The 17,639-nt window shown below is 39.8% G+C and overlaps 2 protein-coding genes across 5 annotated transcripts in view; one reads left to right on the top strand and one right to left on the bottom strand.

Moving 5' to 3' along the window:
* The window catches only part of PPP2R3C (protein phosphatase 2 regulatory subunit B''gamma), a 37,023-nt gene extending 32,663 nt beyond the window's left edge, over positions 1–4,360 (top strand). For all 3 annotated transcript variants that reach the window (XM_050798111.1, XM_050798114.1, XM_050798112.1), the window contains 2 exons: positions 1,806–1,865; positions 4,055–4,360. In XM_050798111.1, the coding sequence (XP_050654068.1) occupies positions 1,806–1,865; positions 4,055–4,243 (249 nt within the window). In that variant the 3' untranslated portion in view covers positions 4,244–4,360. The remainder of the gene's footprint in view (positions 1–1,805; positions 1,866–4,054) is intronic.
* A 2,073-nt stretch (positions 4,361–6,433) lies between these two features.
* Positions 6,434–17,639, bottom strand: part of LOC126959164 (signal recognition particle 54 kDa protein) — a 98,514-nt gene continuing 87,308 nt past the window's right edge. The window contains exons 3-5 of one of the 2 annotated variants that reach the window (XM_050798109.1): positions 12,518–12,584; positions 11,031–11,128; positions 6,434–8,759 (exon numbers count right to left, since the gene is read on the bottom strand). In XM_050798109.1, the coding sequence (XP_050654066.1) occupies positions 8,553–8,759; positions 11,031–11,128; positions 12,518–12,584 (372 nt within the window). In that variant the 3' untranslated portion in view covers positions 6,434–8,552. The remainder of the gene's footprint in view (positions 8,760–11,030; positions 11,129–12,517; positions 12,585–17,639) is intronic. The other variant, XM_050798110.1, reaches the window with a different exon arrangement.

Consider the following 17,639-nt stretch of genomic DNA (forward strand, 5'->3'; position numbering starts at 1 on the left):
AACGTTAAAGATCTAAAATCAGCATCTACTTTAGGAAATTAGAAAAAGGAGCAAATTAAAGATGTATCATTTTGCGTAAATTAAATATTTAGTAACCATTTTACCTAACTCGTGATTTTTATTTATTTTTTTTCTTTTTTTGAGAAAAGGTCTGGCTCTGTCACCCAGGCTGGAGTGCAGTGGCATGATCATAGCTCATTGCAACCTCCAACTCCTGGGCTCAGGCAGGCTTCCCACTCAGCCTCCCCAATAACTGGGTCCACTTGCCTGTAATCCCAGCTACTTGGGAGGCTGAGGCAGGAGAATCACTTGAACCCAGGAGGCGGAGGTTGCAGTGAGCCAAAATCACGCCACTGCATTCTAGCTTGGGCAGCAGAGCAAGACTGTCTCAAAAAAAAAAAAAAAAATACAACTACCAAAGTCTATAAAAATTTCTGTGGAAAGGAGCTACCTTTTCTGAACTGCTTAGCATCTTACAAGTTTTTCGTCACAAGTACAGAATTTATCACATATTTGTATTTCCAATGGTAGTACAGCCCCTGACATATACATTATTTTATATCTAATCAAATCAGCTTTAACTCATTTATATTTTTTTAAATAGGAAAGAAATAAAAAACTAAAAACAGACTTGATTTCCTTCTGAAATCTGTTAAGTAAATGCTTTTATTAAACTTAAAAATCGGCCAGGTGTGGTGGCTCATGCCTGTAATCCCAGCACTTTGGGAGGCAAAGGTGGGTGGATCACGAGGTCAGATCAAGACCATCCTCACTAACATGGTGAAACCCCGTCTCTACTAAAAAATACAAAAAACTAACCGGGCGAGGTAGTGGGTGCCTGTAATCCCAGCTACTCGAGAGGCTGAGGCAGAAGAATGGCGTAAACCTGGGAGGCGGAGCCTGCAGTGAGCTGAGATCCGGCCACTGCACTCCAGGCTGGGCAACAGAACGAGACTCCGTCTCAAAAAAAAAAAAAAAAAAAAAAAAAAAAGTGTCCAGTGCTGAGCCCTATAATCCTGGGCTATTCATAGAGCGTTTGGACATCAGTATCCTAGTGATAAAGCTGGGCCTGGATGATTCCCTCTAGATCATACCATCCAAGCCTATTACTATATTAACATAGCATGTACTCAGATGCTTATCTACTTCAAAGAGATTCCTTTATGGATACTCTGATTATCAGTGGTAACACATACAGAGTAGGCATTAGGAACAAAGTTAGTTGACTATTCACCAAGAATTTTAAACTTCACATTTCCACTGAATAATGCTCACCTGAAGTATTTTGTAGTCCCACTGGATGACAGCAGTTTCTTCATTTTTTTGTTAAAGTTTATAAAAAGGAAGAGTTTTGGGAGGTCTACCTCCATTTCTTGTATTACATAGAAAGCAAAGTGTAGGGTAGGAAGGGAGACAGTAGATTGGGGGTCTTAATAGTGAAGGCAGGAATAACATTCGTGGAAAATGAGAGGAGCAGATCAAACAGAATAATTGTGATGCCATGTTGAGGGCCCATTTGAGGTTGGAGAACATTCCTATGTAGACGCAGCAATCTGTAGTCTTTTTATTTTTTTTCCTGAAGTTCTCAGTAGTTAAGATACAGGTCTAAAAAGGTCAATACACTGAGAATTTAGGTTTTGCTCATTGATATGGAATAAGGTCAAGAAAGCTAAAAAGATTGTCAAGAAAATGATGAGGTTTGTGGTCTGATAGGAAAGGAACTATAAGTAGAAAGGGGTTGTGGGGCAAGAGAGGGGATGTTGTGTATTTCATTTTTTACTTAGATTTATTTCTATCAAATACAGGCCATACAGGAACTAATGAAAATCCACGGACAAGATCCTGTTTCATTTCAAGATGTCAAGGTTATCTTTTCCTTTAATTTACATATTACCAGATAATTGTGAGATAGTCATTTGTATTACATGAAATTTTATATGAAAGCAAGTAATGAAGTACTATTTGAATCAAGTATTTGCTTTTTGTTCTGAACTGATATTTAAATCATTACGAACTGAGACCACATTTGGACTATTTATATAGTTTATAATTTTAGTATTGTCATCACTATGTTCTCATTGGAGGCATTCATTCATTTTAATTGAAAATTAAGACAGTCAGGGGGCCGGGCGCAGTGGCTCACGCTTGTAATCCCAGCACTTTGGGAGGTCAAGGCGGGCGGATCACCCGAGGTCAGGAGTTCAAGACCAGCCTGGTCAACATGGTGAAATCCCGTCTCTACTAAAAATACAAAAATTAGCTGGGTGTGGTGGTGCATGCACGTAATCCTGGCTACTCGGAAGGCTGAGGCAGGAGAATCGTTTGAGCCCGGGAGGTGGAGGTTGCAGTGAGCTGAGATCACGCCACTGCACTCCAGCCTGGGCAACAAGAGTAAAACTCCGACTCAAAAAAAAAAAAAGAAAATTAAGACAGTCAGTACAGTCTACATCCTACGGCAGTCTATTCAACTGTAAACTGAATTTTTACCTTGGAAACTGTTTAGGTTCAGGCACTTTTTTTTAGTATGCTACCTCAAAGAGCCTGTTCACCTGAGTAATTTTACTACAAATTTTATTTTACTACAAATTTTGTAGTAATTTTACTACAAAAAGATTAGAAAACATGTACTAATTCCCTGTAAATATCTGTTGTACACTTCATAATATAGAAGGAGGTCTTCTATATGTTCCAGTAAGTTTTAGCAGCATTTAGCTTCTTTTTGGATATCTAATGCATATCCAGAAAGAAGAACTCCTCTCCTATCCTAATAAAATGTTGACATCAATATTGGAAATGAAGCTTTGTCACTATCTCTGAAACATTTAGATGTTTAATTGAGTTGAACCATTAGCAAAAAAAATTAAACCAAACCCTTGTTAGCCGAGTGTGGTGGTACGCAGCTGTAATCCCAGCTACTCAGGAGGCTGAGGCAGGAGAATGGCTTGAACCTGGGAGGCAAAGGTTGCAGTGAGCCAAAATCACACTACTGCACTCCAGCCTGGGTGACAGAGGGACACTCCATCTCACACAAAAAAAGAAGGGGCTGGGCACGGTGGCTTACGTCTGTAATCCCAGCACTTTGGAAGGCCAAAGCAGGTGGATCACCTGAGGTCAGGAGTTTGAGGACAGCCTGACCAGTATGGAGAAACCCCGTCTCTACTAAAAATACAAAAATTGGCCGGATGTGGTAGTGTATGCCTGTAATCCCAGCTACTTGGGAGGCTGAGGCAGGAGAATCGCTTGAACCCAGGAGGCAGAGGCTGCGGTAAGCCGAGATCACGCCATTGCACTCCAGCCTGGGCAACAAGAGTGAAACTCTGTCTCAAAAAAAAAAACAAGGCTGGGTGCAGTGGCTCACGCGTATAATTCCGGCACTTTGGGAGGCCAAGGTGGGCAGATTACTTAAGGTCAGGAGCTTGAGACCAGACTGGCCAATATGGTGAAACCCCATCTCTACTAAAAATACAAAAATTAGCTGGGTGTGGTGGTGTGCACCTCTAGTCCCAGCTACTCGGGAGGCTGAGGCAGAAGAATTGCTTGAACCCCGGAGGCGGAGGTTGCAGTAAGCCGAGATTGCTCTACTGCACTCCAGCCTGGATGACAGAGCGAGACTCCATCTCAAAAACAAAACAAAACAACAAAAACTACAGACAAAACCTTGTTTCACCACCAATTAGAAAGGCAATAGAAAAATATGTAAGAAATTAGTTAACATGCAGTCCCTGAACACTGCATTAAATAGTTCTGCCACTAATTACCTATGTAGCTGGATTAGATGCTGAGCCTTGGTTTCTTCATCTACAAAATGAAGGACAGCTATCACATAGCTAAGGAGTTATCCAATAAAATTTTGTGATTGTAGGTAGAGAAAAGGAAACTGCCTGTTAAATGGAAAAGAAAAAAAGTAGAACAAAAAATTAACATAAGCCCAAGTGGCAGCCCTCAATTTTATTCCTCCATACTTCAGTGGATGCAGACAGCCCTGAATTTTGGATCACGACGTGTGATAGAAATTAAGTGGATCAAATTTCATTGTATTTTTTTTCTCTTGCAGGATGAAATCTTTGACATGGTAAAACCAAAGGATCCTTTGAAAATCTCTCTTCAGGATTTAATCAACAGTAATCAAGGAGACACAGTAACCACCATTCTAATCGATTTGAATGGCTTCTGGACTTATGAGAACAGAGAAGCTCTTGTTGCAAATGACAGTGAAAACTCTACAGACCTTGATGATACATGATCTCTGAAAGACTAGACTGTCTTATATTAAGAGATACTTGAATGCTGCATGTAAAGCCTTTAAAGCAAAATCCTCAGAATGGTCTAAATAAAACACTTGATATGCCTAGAGAACACAGCAAATGTTTTGGTTACTGGAATTCTGGTTGCAATAGTTTAGAAGCAATAGGACCAAATATTGCTTGTTAGGAGGTAGGGTAAGTTCTGGTTCCTTTTAGTTCAAAGATGGGAAGTGTGATTTGCTGTAGATAGATGATGTTCAGTTTAAACATGTATAATCTTCAGAGATGAAGTTTCCATGGAATATTTCTGACAGTCATTTAGAATGTGAATATTTGACTGACAGTGCATATATATACACACACATAGATTTTATATATGTATATATATATAAAATCTCAAAGATTACAAACTTTCCCATTCATTAGAGTAGAGCCATTTTATTTCTGGGTTAGGATTAGGATTTTTTTTTTTTTTAGGGGGTTCAAGTGATTCTCCTGCCTCAGCCTCCTGAGTAGCTGGGATTATAGGCGCCTGCCAACACACCTGGCTCATTTTTGTATTTTAGCAGAGCCAGGGTTTCACCATGTTAGCCAGGCTGGTCTCGAACTCCTGACCTGAACTGATCTGCCTGCCTCGGCCTCGGCCTCCCAAAGTGCTGGGATTACAGATGTGAGCCATGGCACCCAGCCTTTTTGTTTTTCGTTTTTTGTTTTTTTTTTTCCTTGAGACAGTCTCCCTCTGTTGTCCAGGCTGGAGTGCAGTGGCATGATCTCTGCTCACTGCAGCCTCCACCTCCCAGCTTCAGGCAATTCTCCTGACTCAGTCTCCTGAGTAGCTGGGACTTCAGGTGTGCACCACCATGCCTGGCTAATTTTTGTATTTTTAGTAGAGATGGGGTCTCGCCATGTTGGCCAGGCTAGTCTCGAACTCCTGACCTCAGGTGATCCACCCGCCTCAGCCTCCCACAGTGCTGAGATTATAGCCACCATGATATGTGAGCCATGCCCAGCCTTGTTCTTTCTTTTAATTGGATGTTTTAATAAAATGTATTCAAACTAGTGTTTTACTTTCATGAAAATCATTGGTATAAAAAATTTGTCGGCCGGGCACGGTGGCTCATGCCTGTAATCCCAACACTTTGGGAGGCCGAGGTGGGCAGACCACGAGGTCAGGAGATCGAGACTATCCTGAATAACACGGTGAAACCCCGTCTCTACTAAAAATACAAAAAATTAGCTGGGCATGGTGGTGGGCGCCTGTAGTCCCAGCTGCTCGGGAGGCTGAGGCAGGAGAATGGCATGAACCCAGGAGGCGGAACTTGCAGTGAGCCAAAATCGCGCTACTGCACTCCAGCCTGGGCGACAAAGCGAGACTCTGTCTCAAAAAAAAAAAAAAAAAAAAAAAGTCTAGTTTTATTAACCAGTACCAGAGTTACATTTTATAAAACTTAATTCCAAGCCTGGACAACATGGCAAAACGAAGTCTGTACAAAAAATAAATAAAAAACATTAGCTGGGCATGGTGGTATGAGCCTGTCATCCCTGATCCTTAGGAGGCTGACAGGGAAGGACTGCTGAAGCCCAGGAGGTCGAGGCTGGAGTGAGCCATGATTGCACCATTGCACTCCAGCCTGGGCAACAGAGTAAGACCCTGTCTCAAACCAAAAAATAAACTTCATTTTGTTAAGGATTTTTGTTAAAGCATTTATGTTAATTCAGGGTAAAGACTTCAGTTATATGTTACATTTAGTTTTTATGAGATGCTGAAAGATTAGAAGAAGGTAAATATGAACTATGATCCAGAAGGAACTGGAATTTTTTTTTTTTTTGGAGACGAGTCTTACTCTGTCACCCAGGCTGGAGTACAATGGCACAAACTCCGTTTACTGCAACCTCTGCCTCCCAGGCTCAAGCGATTCTCCTGCCTCAGCCTCCCAAGCAGCTAGGATTACAAGCACCTGCCACCATGCCCAGCTAATTTTTGTATTTTTAGTAGAGATGGGATTTCACCATGTTGGCCAGGTTGGTCTCAGACTCCTGACCTGGTGATCCGCCCACCTCGGCCTCCCAAAGTGCTGGGACTATGGCGTGGACCACTGCACCCAGCTGGAACTGGAATTCTTAAAAGGACTGAAAAGGAAGTATGAAAAAGTGAGTGAAAGAGGTTTAAAATAAGACAAACCACTGAATACATTTATGGGAAATTTTATAGTTTGCATAAACAGTATAAACTTAAGGCACAGTGAATAACTATTGATAAACTAGCCACTATTGGACAAGTAGCAAAAGTAAAATTCAAGAAACAAAACCTCCATAAGTCACTACTTCCTTTTATTACAATCATAAAATGTTCTCGGTAAACTCTAGATACTATTACCTCTAGGGAGACAGGATTCAAAAGATCACTTTTAGACACACCTACCTTCACTTGATAACCAAATAAATATCTGTGAGTGAGAGGTACTATCTCGAATGAAGTTAAATTAGAAGGAAAAGGTTAGGTTAGCATGTTTTAGAACTATTGGTAAACTATAATTCATGGGACATTATATAATCAAAAGATTAATCTTTTGAGCACTAAGTTATAAATGGTTTACACCCATGAATAAAAAGATTACCATCACTTACTATGAACCACCATTCCATGAATCCATGTAGCTGAACACTCCTAATGAAAAGTTTAATTATCCTTCAACTTGTAGTTGAGGAACTCCGTTCATGTTCATTGACACAGATTTCCATTACGGACCCACTGTATTGATGATGTTACTTTCTGACACTATATTTTATATAGATATATTAAGATTGAAAACTTAATGCTGTTTAGAAGGCTATTAATATAACTTAATTTCTAACAGCTTTAAGTTTCTGAAAAGGGTTTTAAGATCAAAATTTCTGAAATACTCCACACATTCTTCCTCACCCACATTTAATTATAAATCAATGTTATACTGATAAAAGGTTCTATACACACATTTAGAAATATATGTGTGTGTGTGTGTGTATATATATGTATTTTTCTTCCCCCCCCCCAGGATGGAGTCTTACTCTGTCACCCAGGCTGGAGTGCAGTGGTGCAATCTCGGCTCACTGCAACCTCCACCTCCCTGGTTCAAGTGATTCTCCTGCCTCAGCCTCCGGAGCAACTGGGATTACAGACGTGCACCACCACACCCGGCTAAATTTTTGTATTTTTGTAGAGATGGGGTTTCACTACATTGGCCAGGCTGGTCTCAAACTCCTGACCCAAGTAATCTGCCCGCCTCAGCTTCCCAAAGTGCTGGGATTACAAGCATAAGCACCGTACCCAGCCATATTTAGGAATATTTTCAAAATTAGCTTCACAATATATACCTTTATAAGGTTTACAAATAACCAAGTAGGTAGAGGAATGGCCAAACAAATTCAGGTAAACTGTCCAGTCTTCACTGTTGCTACTTCTAAATGATGAATGTCAGGTAATTTCGTTAGGCTATCATTGCACCTTATACAATATCTAATTGCTCCTGATGGATTAAATCTATACCTGTCCCACTATCCCCCAATCTCCTCCAAACCACTTTTCTATAGGATGAATGCTGAACGGATAACATAACCAGGATGCCACATGGATATTCACTAGGTTTAACATTAATAAATGTATTCCATAAGTAGTGTTTTAATTTTATGTTCAAAGCTAGTTATTTGAGTCCTGAAAAAGAATACAAGATTAAGTGGCTTGCATTAAAAAATGGAAGCCTATCTTAATATCTGGTGTTATAAATACAGAATCTTACATAAAAGTTATTCTCAATGAAAGAAAATTCAAAGTGCTTCCATCTTTCTCCTTTTATTATATGGTGAAGCATCCTTAATGTGAATTAATGGTTAGATATATAAATGCATGGCATAACATGAGAAAATCTAGAAGAAAATATCCTCATTTTAATCTAAGACTATGGAATTATCAATTACAATTAGACTTAATCAGCAACTTACCTTTTTTAAAAAAAGCAAACGTACAAATAGACAGGCTTGATAATTTAACTCTTCTTAACTATTAAGGCTCTAGGATGTCCTTAATGTTTTTAAAAGATCATTTTAAAACCAAAGCACTAATTCTATGCACAGTAAAAACAGTACAAATATCAGAATTTCAGATCTGGCTTTTGCTAGATAGATTCTAAAAATGAAGAAACATTTTCCCTTTCCAGATATTTTAATAATTTAAAATATAAATAATTGTATTAAGTCCCACTGAATAAAGAATGTGAAAGTTTCTATATTAAAAAAAAACTTAAGAGTTTAAAGCTTGATAGTCATTTCATTTTATGGTGGGACAGAGACTGGATTTTGCTTGCTTTCCATAATTACTTCACTGTCTCCCTCCATTTCAAAATTGACATTCACAAATGAGCTGGATATCACTGTCTCTGGTTGATCTGTCTGAACAATGGAATCAGTCTGCAATTTATTCTGTTGATACTGTCTTTCTGCTTCTTCAGATATCCTGTTTTCTTCTTCTTCTTCTTCTTCCTAAAAAAGGGGGCAACATCAAGAATAGATGAAATACGAAAGTCCAAAAGGTATATAGTGCTGTTTTCCCCACTGTCAGCTTATGTTTAAAAAAAAAAAAAAAAAAAAGTGTCATGTTCAATTCAGTTTGGTCTAATTAAGACATATTTTCCCTTCTCCTGCTCTCTAATTGAAATAACTACTGTAAAACATTTTAAGGAAAGTAGTTTTTTTCTTGTTTTTTTGAGAGAGTATTGCTCTGTTGCCCAGGCTGGAGTGCAGTGGCTCACTGCAACCTCCGTCTCCCAGGCTCAAGCAATTCTCCTGACTCAGCCTCCCGAGTAGCTGGGACTACAAGCACCTGCCACCATGTCCAGCTAATTTTTGTATTTTTAGTAGAGACAGGGTTTCTCCATGTTGGCCAGGCTGGTCTCGAACTCCTGACCTCAAGTGATCCACCCACCTCAGCCTCCCAAAGTGTTGAGATTACAGACGTGAGCTACCGCGCTCAGCCCAAAAGAGGTTATTTTTTAAAACACGGTCCAGCACTATGTCACTTAGATGAGACCTGAATTAACTTTGACAATGACTATATTTCTTTTATTAAGTCTAAGCTAAATAAATAAATAAAAAGTTAGCTTCAACTGTATCACTTCAATTGTAGGGTATCAGTCTATTCGGTTGAATAGGCTGGTTCATTTACTAAATGATATATAGCATAGTTTTCCCATAAGCACCAAATACACAGATAAGGCAGTACCTTCCCTCAAGAAGTTTACAACTTAGTAGGGAAGTTAAGACATGTAAAAACAGTATTATGACAGATGTAGAGATTTTGAAAGGGTAAATAATTTCTCATTGCAGAACTAAATTCATTGAGGAGGTGGCATTTGTATTGGACCCTGCAGAACGGGTAGTCAGTACACAGTGAGTAGCCCCAGAAGATTACTCTGGGGCTTGCTTGAGAATAGAAAGACACCATTTAGGAGGCTAGTTTAATAGTCCAGATGAGGTAATGAGACTCTAAGTCAGGCTTATAGTGTTAAATACTTATCTGTTCATAAAACAGGTTTGAAACCATATAACAAATGTTAAGTCAGCTGACCTGTCCAGGCTCATGTCCAGTTACTCCCACATTGTACCTTATGCCCCAGTGACAATAAACTATTATATTTTTGCCATTTCCCCAACCATAACAACGTACCTTCATGCCTCTACATTCTAGCTTTACCTGAATTGCTGCCCTCTATTTGCTTGAAGAATAGCAGATGCCAATATTTGTTGTATTCACCAATACACACTAGGTGCTGTTCCAAACATTTTATATATTGTATTTAATCTGTAGAGCAGTCCCCAAGCATGCATGCTGCAATTCTCATTACAAAGATGAGGAGATTGAGGCTTATTGAGGGGTTAAGTGTTCTGTCCAAGGTTACAGAGTTTTAAGTGGCAGAACAGATTCTGAATTCAAACCCTTTGGTTCTTGAGCCCATGGTCCTAAGCACTAAAGGCTTTTATTTTTTAAGACAAAATTCACTTCACTCTCACCTTAAGACCTCACTATTTTTAAACTGCCCTCAAATTTTTGTGCACTAACACCTGGCACATACACATTTCCTGTACTTGGTCTGTGTTGAACCACTCCACTTGTCCTACATCTAGTCCATGTGCTCTAAGTATCTTGTTTCTTCATCTTAGAATGATAATCCAAAAAGAGGCATGTGAAGATTAAATAATGTATATAAGGCATCTCACATAGCACTAAGACAATGAAATCTAGCTTATTTTGCACACAGATCATAGGGAAATTCCAGTTTTAAAGAATTCCAAAATGTATGTTACTTTTTTTTTTTTTTAATACTGTAAGTTCTAGGGTACATGTGCACAACGTGCAGGTTTGTTACATATATATACATGTACCACGTTGGTGTGCTGCACCCATTAACTCATCATTTAGGGTTACCCCCTCCCCACAATAGGACCCGGTGTGTGATGCTCCCCTTCATGTGTCCAAGTGATCTCATTGTTCAATTCCCACCTATGAGTGAGAACATGTGGTATTTGGTTTTCTGTTCTTGCGATAGTTTGCTGAGAATGATGGTTTCCAGCTGCATCCATGTCCCTACATGTATGTTACTTTGATAAAAGAAATTAATGATTCTAGAATGAAATGCCTAGCATAAGAGAGCTACATGTTGGGCAGTTAGAAAATACATCCGCTCATTATGCAACCCATCAAGTCCATGGCAAACTGAACTGAATCAAGAAAATGTAAAAAGGAGGCATACATACCTCCTTCTTCATCCGATAATATTCATCAATGGCATATTGGTACTTTGGGGTGCTGATACCCAAAACAGATGCAATCTTCTCTCCAAGGAAGTCACACACTGAAGACACAAAAGTTAAAAGACTTATATAATTCTATAAACATTTCTTGAGCACTTTCTATGTGTAAGACACTGTAGGAATACAAGAGTTACTGTTCCTGCTCTCAAGGAGATTATAAAAACCTAATATATCTCTCTTCTGTATATCTTCCCTGATTTCTTCAAGAAGTATTAGTGGCTTCAGAACTCCCAACAAGTCTTTTCATATGTGTATTAGAACACTTATCACTAGGTATATCTGTTATATGTCTATGTCTTTAAGAAAAGTGTATACTGCCGGGCATGGTGGCTCATGCCTCACACTGAGGCAGGCAGATCACATGAGGTCAGGAGTTCAAGACCAGCTTGAACAACATGTTGAAACCTCATCTCTACTAAAAATATGAAATTCACTGGGCATGGTGGCGGGTGCCTGTAATCCCAGCTACTCACAAGGCTGAGACAGGATAATAGCTTGAAACCAGGAGGTGGAGGTTACAGTGAGCCAAGATCATACCACTGCACTCCAGCCTTGATGAAAGAGCAAGACTCTGTCTCAAAAAAGAAAAATGTATACTCAGAAAGCTGGGATATCATTGGGCTGGAGGAAGGGAATGGCTTGTAGTATAACACTCACTGAATGCCTACCATGTGCCAGGCACTGTGAAAGGTTAGATGTAGAGAGGTTAAAGAACTTACCCAAATTGATAAAGTAGATCCAAAGTTCAAAGCTAGGTCTGAATCTAAAGCTCATGCTCTTTCCATTACACCAACCTGTCTAGCATATATTGAGTGCTCAGTAAATGTCTGTTGAATCGATTACTATTCACAACTAGCTCTATTAAAAAGCAGAAAGTGATAAAAAGCTATGAGGGAGTTAAAAATGAAAACAGATGAAAGCTTTCTAATTTAAAACCTATATTTTAAATTCACATTAAGTTATAAGTTGATAATTCATTTCCTTCAAATATGACTTAGTCACATCTCAATTAAAGAAATGAAATATTAATGATATAGAAATATAAATTAACTGTAATAGATGGTTTAGAATAAGCAGTGAGACAGATTGAGAATGTTATCAATTGGAAACCAAATGACAAAGCAGCAAAATAGCTGTTAAGAGAAAGGGTTTAAGAACTTGAAAACAATATCTAAACTAATATAGTCATTTTTCATTCCTAAAAAAAAAAAAAAAAAAAAAAAAAAAAAAAAAACCCATACTGGAAGCTGAAGAATGTTTTAATGTGAAGTACAAGTTAGGTTACTATGTCCCAATGCTAGCTAGCTCCTGAGGACAGTGATTAACTCCCTACTGTTTCTCCTTCAGTTTGGAAACATCCTATTTAGCAAAGCTCCTGTTGCTGAAGCATGTTACAGAAATTATACAGTATTCAAGCAGAAAAGCAATACCTGAGAGAGTTGATGTAGCAGCCCGAAGCATGTAAAACCATAAGTATGGGCCCCAGGTAAGTTTTGTCTGCAACAAGAAATCAGGTTAGCAACAGTCATACCTAAATTCATTCCATATATTTAGGCCAGAATGAAGTAGTCAAATACTTGGTAGGCACCAAGAATATTGTATAGGCAGTACTACAAAGAGACTGCAATCCACAATTTAAAATCTTTAGAGTTAAAATTCCACAAAGATATTTTACATTCACCCATATAACTACCACCACCTTAAGCCCATAGAAGAATCAAAAAAAGATGCAGCCACTGTAATGGAGCTGGTAATCGCAGTCTGCAATGAGTTGACAATCCAGAGCCTTCCTTTCTCCTGTCTTGCTAAATTTTCGCTTCCACTATTTGTAAACACAACACAGAGAGGGTGTTCAGTCAATAGAAAGAAACTTAAGGACGCCATCTGACATACTTATGCTATAGCAGGGAAATTAAGGTTCAGAGAAATTAAGCAGGATATGTAAGTGAACATCAAATGAGCTTTTAATGGTGGGAAATTAAGGGACAAATAAGTGGCAAGATAAGTTTTGTTTCTTTAAGTCTTTTTTTTATTATTATACTTTAAGTTCTAGGGTATCTGTGCACAACATGCATATTTGTTACATATGTATATATGTGCCATGTTGGTGTGCTGCACCCATTAACTCATCATTTACATCAGGTACATCTCCTAATGCTATCCCTCCCCCCTCCCCCCATCCCACGACAGGCCCCACTATGTGATGTTCCCCATCCTGTGTTGAAGTGTTCTCATTGTTCAATTCCCACCTATGAGTGAGAACATGCAGTGTCTGGCTTTTTTTTTTTTTTTTTTTTTTTTTTTTTTGAGACGGAGTCTCGCTCTGTCGCCCAGGCTGGAGTGCAGTGGCGCGATCTTGGCTCACTGCAAGCTCCGCCTCCTGGGTTTACGCCATTCTCCTGCCTCAGCCTCCTGAGTAGCTGGGACTACAGGCGCCCGCCACCGCGCCCGGCTAATTTTTTGTATTTTTAGTAGAGACGGGGTTTCACCGTGGTCTCGATCTCCTGACCTTGTGATCCGCCCGCCTCGGCCTCCCAAAGTGCTGGGATTACAGGCGTGAGCCACCGCGCCCGGCCCAGTGTCTGGTTTTCTGTCCTTGCGATAGCTTACTCAGAATGATGGTTTCCAGCTTCATTCATGTCCCTACAAAGGACATGAACTCATCCTTTTTTAAGGCTGCATAGTATTCCATGGTGTATATGTGCCACATTTTCTTTTTTTTTTTTTTTTTTTTTTTTTTTTTTTTTTTTTGTTGAGACAGAGTCTTGCTTTGTCGCCCAGCCTGGAGTGCAGTGGCCGGATCTCAGCTCACTGCAAGCTCCGCCTCCCGGGTTCACGCCATTCTCCTGCCTCAGCCTCCCGAGTAGCTGGGACTACAGGCGCCCGCCACCTCGCCCAGCTAGGTTTTTGTATATTTTAGTAGAGATGGGGTTTCACCGTGTTAGCCAGGATGGTCTCGATCTCCTGACCTTGTGATCCGCCCGTCTCGGCCTCCCAAAGTGCTGGGATTACAGGCTTGAGCCACCGCGCCTGGCCGTGCCACATTTTCTTAATCCAGTCTATCATTGATGGACATCTGGGTTGGTTCCAAGTCTCTGCTATTGTGAATAGTGCCACAATAAACATATGTGTGCATGTGTCTTTATAGCAGCATGATTTATAATCCTTTGGGTATATACCCAGTAATGGGATGGCTGGGTCAAATGGTATTTCTAGTTCTAGATCCTTGAGGAATGGCCACACTGTCTTCCACAATGGTTGAACTAGTTTACAGTCCCACCAACAGTGTAAAAGTGTTCCTGTTTCTCCACATCCTCTCCAGCACCTGTTGTTTCCTGACTTTTTAATGATTGCCATTCTAATGGTGTGAGATGGTGTTTTTGATTTGCATTTCTCTGATGGCCAGTGATGATGAGCATTTTTTCATGTGTCTGTTGGCAGCATAAATGTCTTCTTTTGAGAAGTGCCTGTTCATATCCTTCACCCACTTTTTGATGGGGTTGATTTTTTTCTTGTAAATTTGTTTAAGTTCTTTGTAGATTCTGGATATTAGCCCTTTGTCAGATGGGTAGAGGGTAAAAATTTTCTCCCATTCTGTAGGTTGCCTGTTCACTCTGCTGGTAGTTTCTTTTGCCATGCAGAAGCTCTTTAGTTTAATTAGGTCCCATTTGTCAATTTGGGCTTTTGTTGCCAATGCTTTTGATGTTTTAGTCATGAAGTCCTTGCCCATGCCTATGTCCTGAATGGTACTGCCTAGGTTTTCTTCTAGGGTTTTTATGATTTTAGGTCTAACATTTAAGTCTTTAATCCATCTTGAATTAATTTTTGTAAGAAACCTGACAAAAACAAGAAATAGGGAAAGGATTCCCTATTTAATAAATAGTGCTGGGAAAACTGGCTAGTCATAGGTAGAAAGCTGAAACTGCATCCCTTCTTTAAGTCTTAAAAAAGGGCTAGACCGAAGAACCCAAGATAAGCTCAGTGCATATTTGGTAAGCCGGGGCCACTGGCAGAATGCAATCCACAATGCACACCGACATAGTTAATCTTGGTTCTATAATTCCAAATGAATTTTGTGAAGCTTGCCAAACAGATGTTATCTGCCTTTCTAGATGAAGCCAGTGATAAAGGCATGCTTCATTGGACCAATATGTTTATCCAAAGAAAACATAGTATAAAGCCTTCAATGAATCAAATGCATTAATAATTTTTGGGTTTTTTTTTTTTAAGGCAGAGTCTCACTCTGTCACCCAGGCTAGAGTGCAGTGGTGCGATCTCAGCTCACTGCAACCTCTGCCTCCTGGGTTCAATTGATTATCACGCCCTAGCCTCATGAGTAGCTGGGATTACAGACGTGCACCAATTGCACGAATTTTTGTATTTTTAGTATAAACGAGGTTCCGCCATGTTGGCCAGGCTGGTCTCAAATTCCGGCCCCATTGACCCACCTGCCTTAGCCTCCCAAAGTGCTGGGATTACAGGAGTGAGCTACTGTGTCTGGACAATAATTGTTTTAATATGGCTTCCAAGGAGGGGAGAAAGAGAAAAACTTGTCCATAATCTTCTTATATATACTAATGATTAAAAGGGCATTACAAAGGCAAACACAAGAATATCTGTTAAGACTGAGTGGATGGGGCCAGGCGCAGTGGCTCACGTCTGTAATCCCAGCACTTTGGGAGGCTGATGCGGGTGGATCACCTGAGGTCAGGAGCTCCAGACCAGCCTGACCAACATGAAGAAACCCCATCTCTACTCAAAATACAAAAATTAGCCAGGCATAGTGGTGCATGCCTGTAATCCCCAGCTACTCGGGAAGCTGAGGCAGGAGAATTGCTTGAATCCGGGAGGCGGAGGTTGTAGTGAGCCGAGATCGCGCCACTGCACTCCAGGGCAACAGGAGTGAAACTCCGTCTCAGAAAAAAACAAAAAAAGACTGAGTGTATGGGTGAAAACAGAAATCAACAAATAACACAGCAGTGCCATAAAAAGTAGATACGCCAGTTTCTGTGATACTGTGCCTGAAGAGACAAAGTAATGCAGCTCCGTTGTCTCTACTTACTGAAGAACGAATGTCCAAGCAAACAGATTCAGCCAAGAAAAAACTATGTATTACTGACACCCTGGATAAAATCCGCTATATCTTCTACATTCAGAGCAGGATGCGTCTTTTATGTGGGACAAGGGTTACTTTAGTGGCTCTGTTTAAGATGCTCTGATCTTATGGTTTACAGCAAATGGAAACAGTGGCAGGAGTACAAGGAAAGGAACCAATTTCAATAACACATAATACGTGATAAGGCCAAGAAACTATTTAGAAAAGGACTAGGCATGCTTTGGAGGAAAGCATACAGTTCAACAACACAGGTTTGAACTGTGTGGATCAACTTATTAATGGATTTTCTTTCAATAAATATATTAAACATTTTTTGAAAATTTGTAACAATTTTTAAAAACTCAGATGAACCTATAGACTAGAAATGTCAAAAAAATCAATAAAAAGTATGCTGTGAATGCATAAAATAAATGTAGACACTAGTTTATCATTTATTACCATAAAATATGTGCAATTTTTAATTTTATAATAGAGTTATCAAAACTTACCCGCACAGACAGACATTACATTGTGCCATTTGCAGTCATGAGAAATTTATTCAAACATAAAGATATAGTATTAAATCATAACTGCATGGGCCAGGCACGGTGGCTCACACCTGTAATCCCAGCACTTTGGGAGGCTGAGGCGGGTGGATCACCTGAGGTCAGGAGTTTGAGACCAGCCTGATCAACATGGCGAAACCCCATCTCCACTAAAAATACAAAAGGCGTCTGTAATCCCAGCTACTCGGGAGGCTGAACAAGCAGGAGAATCGCTTGAACCCAGGAGGCGGAGGTTGCAGTGAGCCAAGATTGCCCCATTATACTCTAGCCTGGCAACAAAAGTGAAACTCTGTATCAAAAAAAAAAAAAGTCATAACTGCATAAAATTAACTGCAGTACATAATATACTACTATAATTTCTTAGCCACCTCCTGCTGCTATTGCAGTGAGCTCAAGGGTTGTGAGTATCTGCTTAAAATGCCATGTGACATTATTCATCTCTATGTGAGCAGTTCACCTCTCCAGTAAATTGCAAATCACAGTAAAAATTGATCTCTTGTGGTTCTTACATAATTTTCAACATGTTTAGTACAATACTACAAACCTTAAATAACACCACAGGACTAATACAAAGCGCCATAACTGATGCTGGAAGTGCTCTCAAGAAGCAGGAAACAGTCATGACATTACAAGAAAAAGGTGAACTGCTTGATATATACCATAGGTTGGGGTCTGCAGCTGTGGCTACCTGCCATTTCAAGATACATGAATCCAGTGTAAGAACCATTGCAAAAAGAAAAAAAAAAAAAAGAAAGAAAAGGAAATTTGTGAAGCTGTTCCTGCAGCTATGCCAGTAGGCATGAAAACCTTGCGCTTTTTGCCAAATATCTTTTTTTTTCTTTCCTTGTCTTTTTGAGACAGGGTCTCAATCTGTCACCCAGGCTGGAGTGC

The sequence above is a fragment of the Macaca thibetana genome, chromosome 7, assembly GCF_024542745.1.
Source record: "Macaca thibetana thibetana isolate TM-01 chromosome 7, ASM2454274v1, whole genome shotgun sequence".
Taxonomy (NCBI): Eukaryota; Metazoa; Chordata; class Mammalia; order Primates; family Cercopithecidae; genus Macaca; species Macaca thibetana.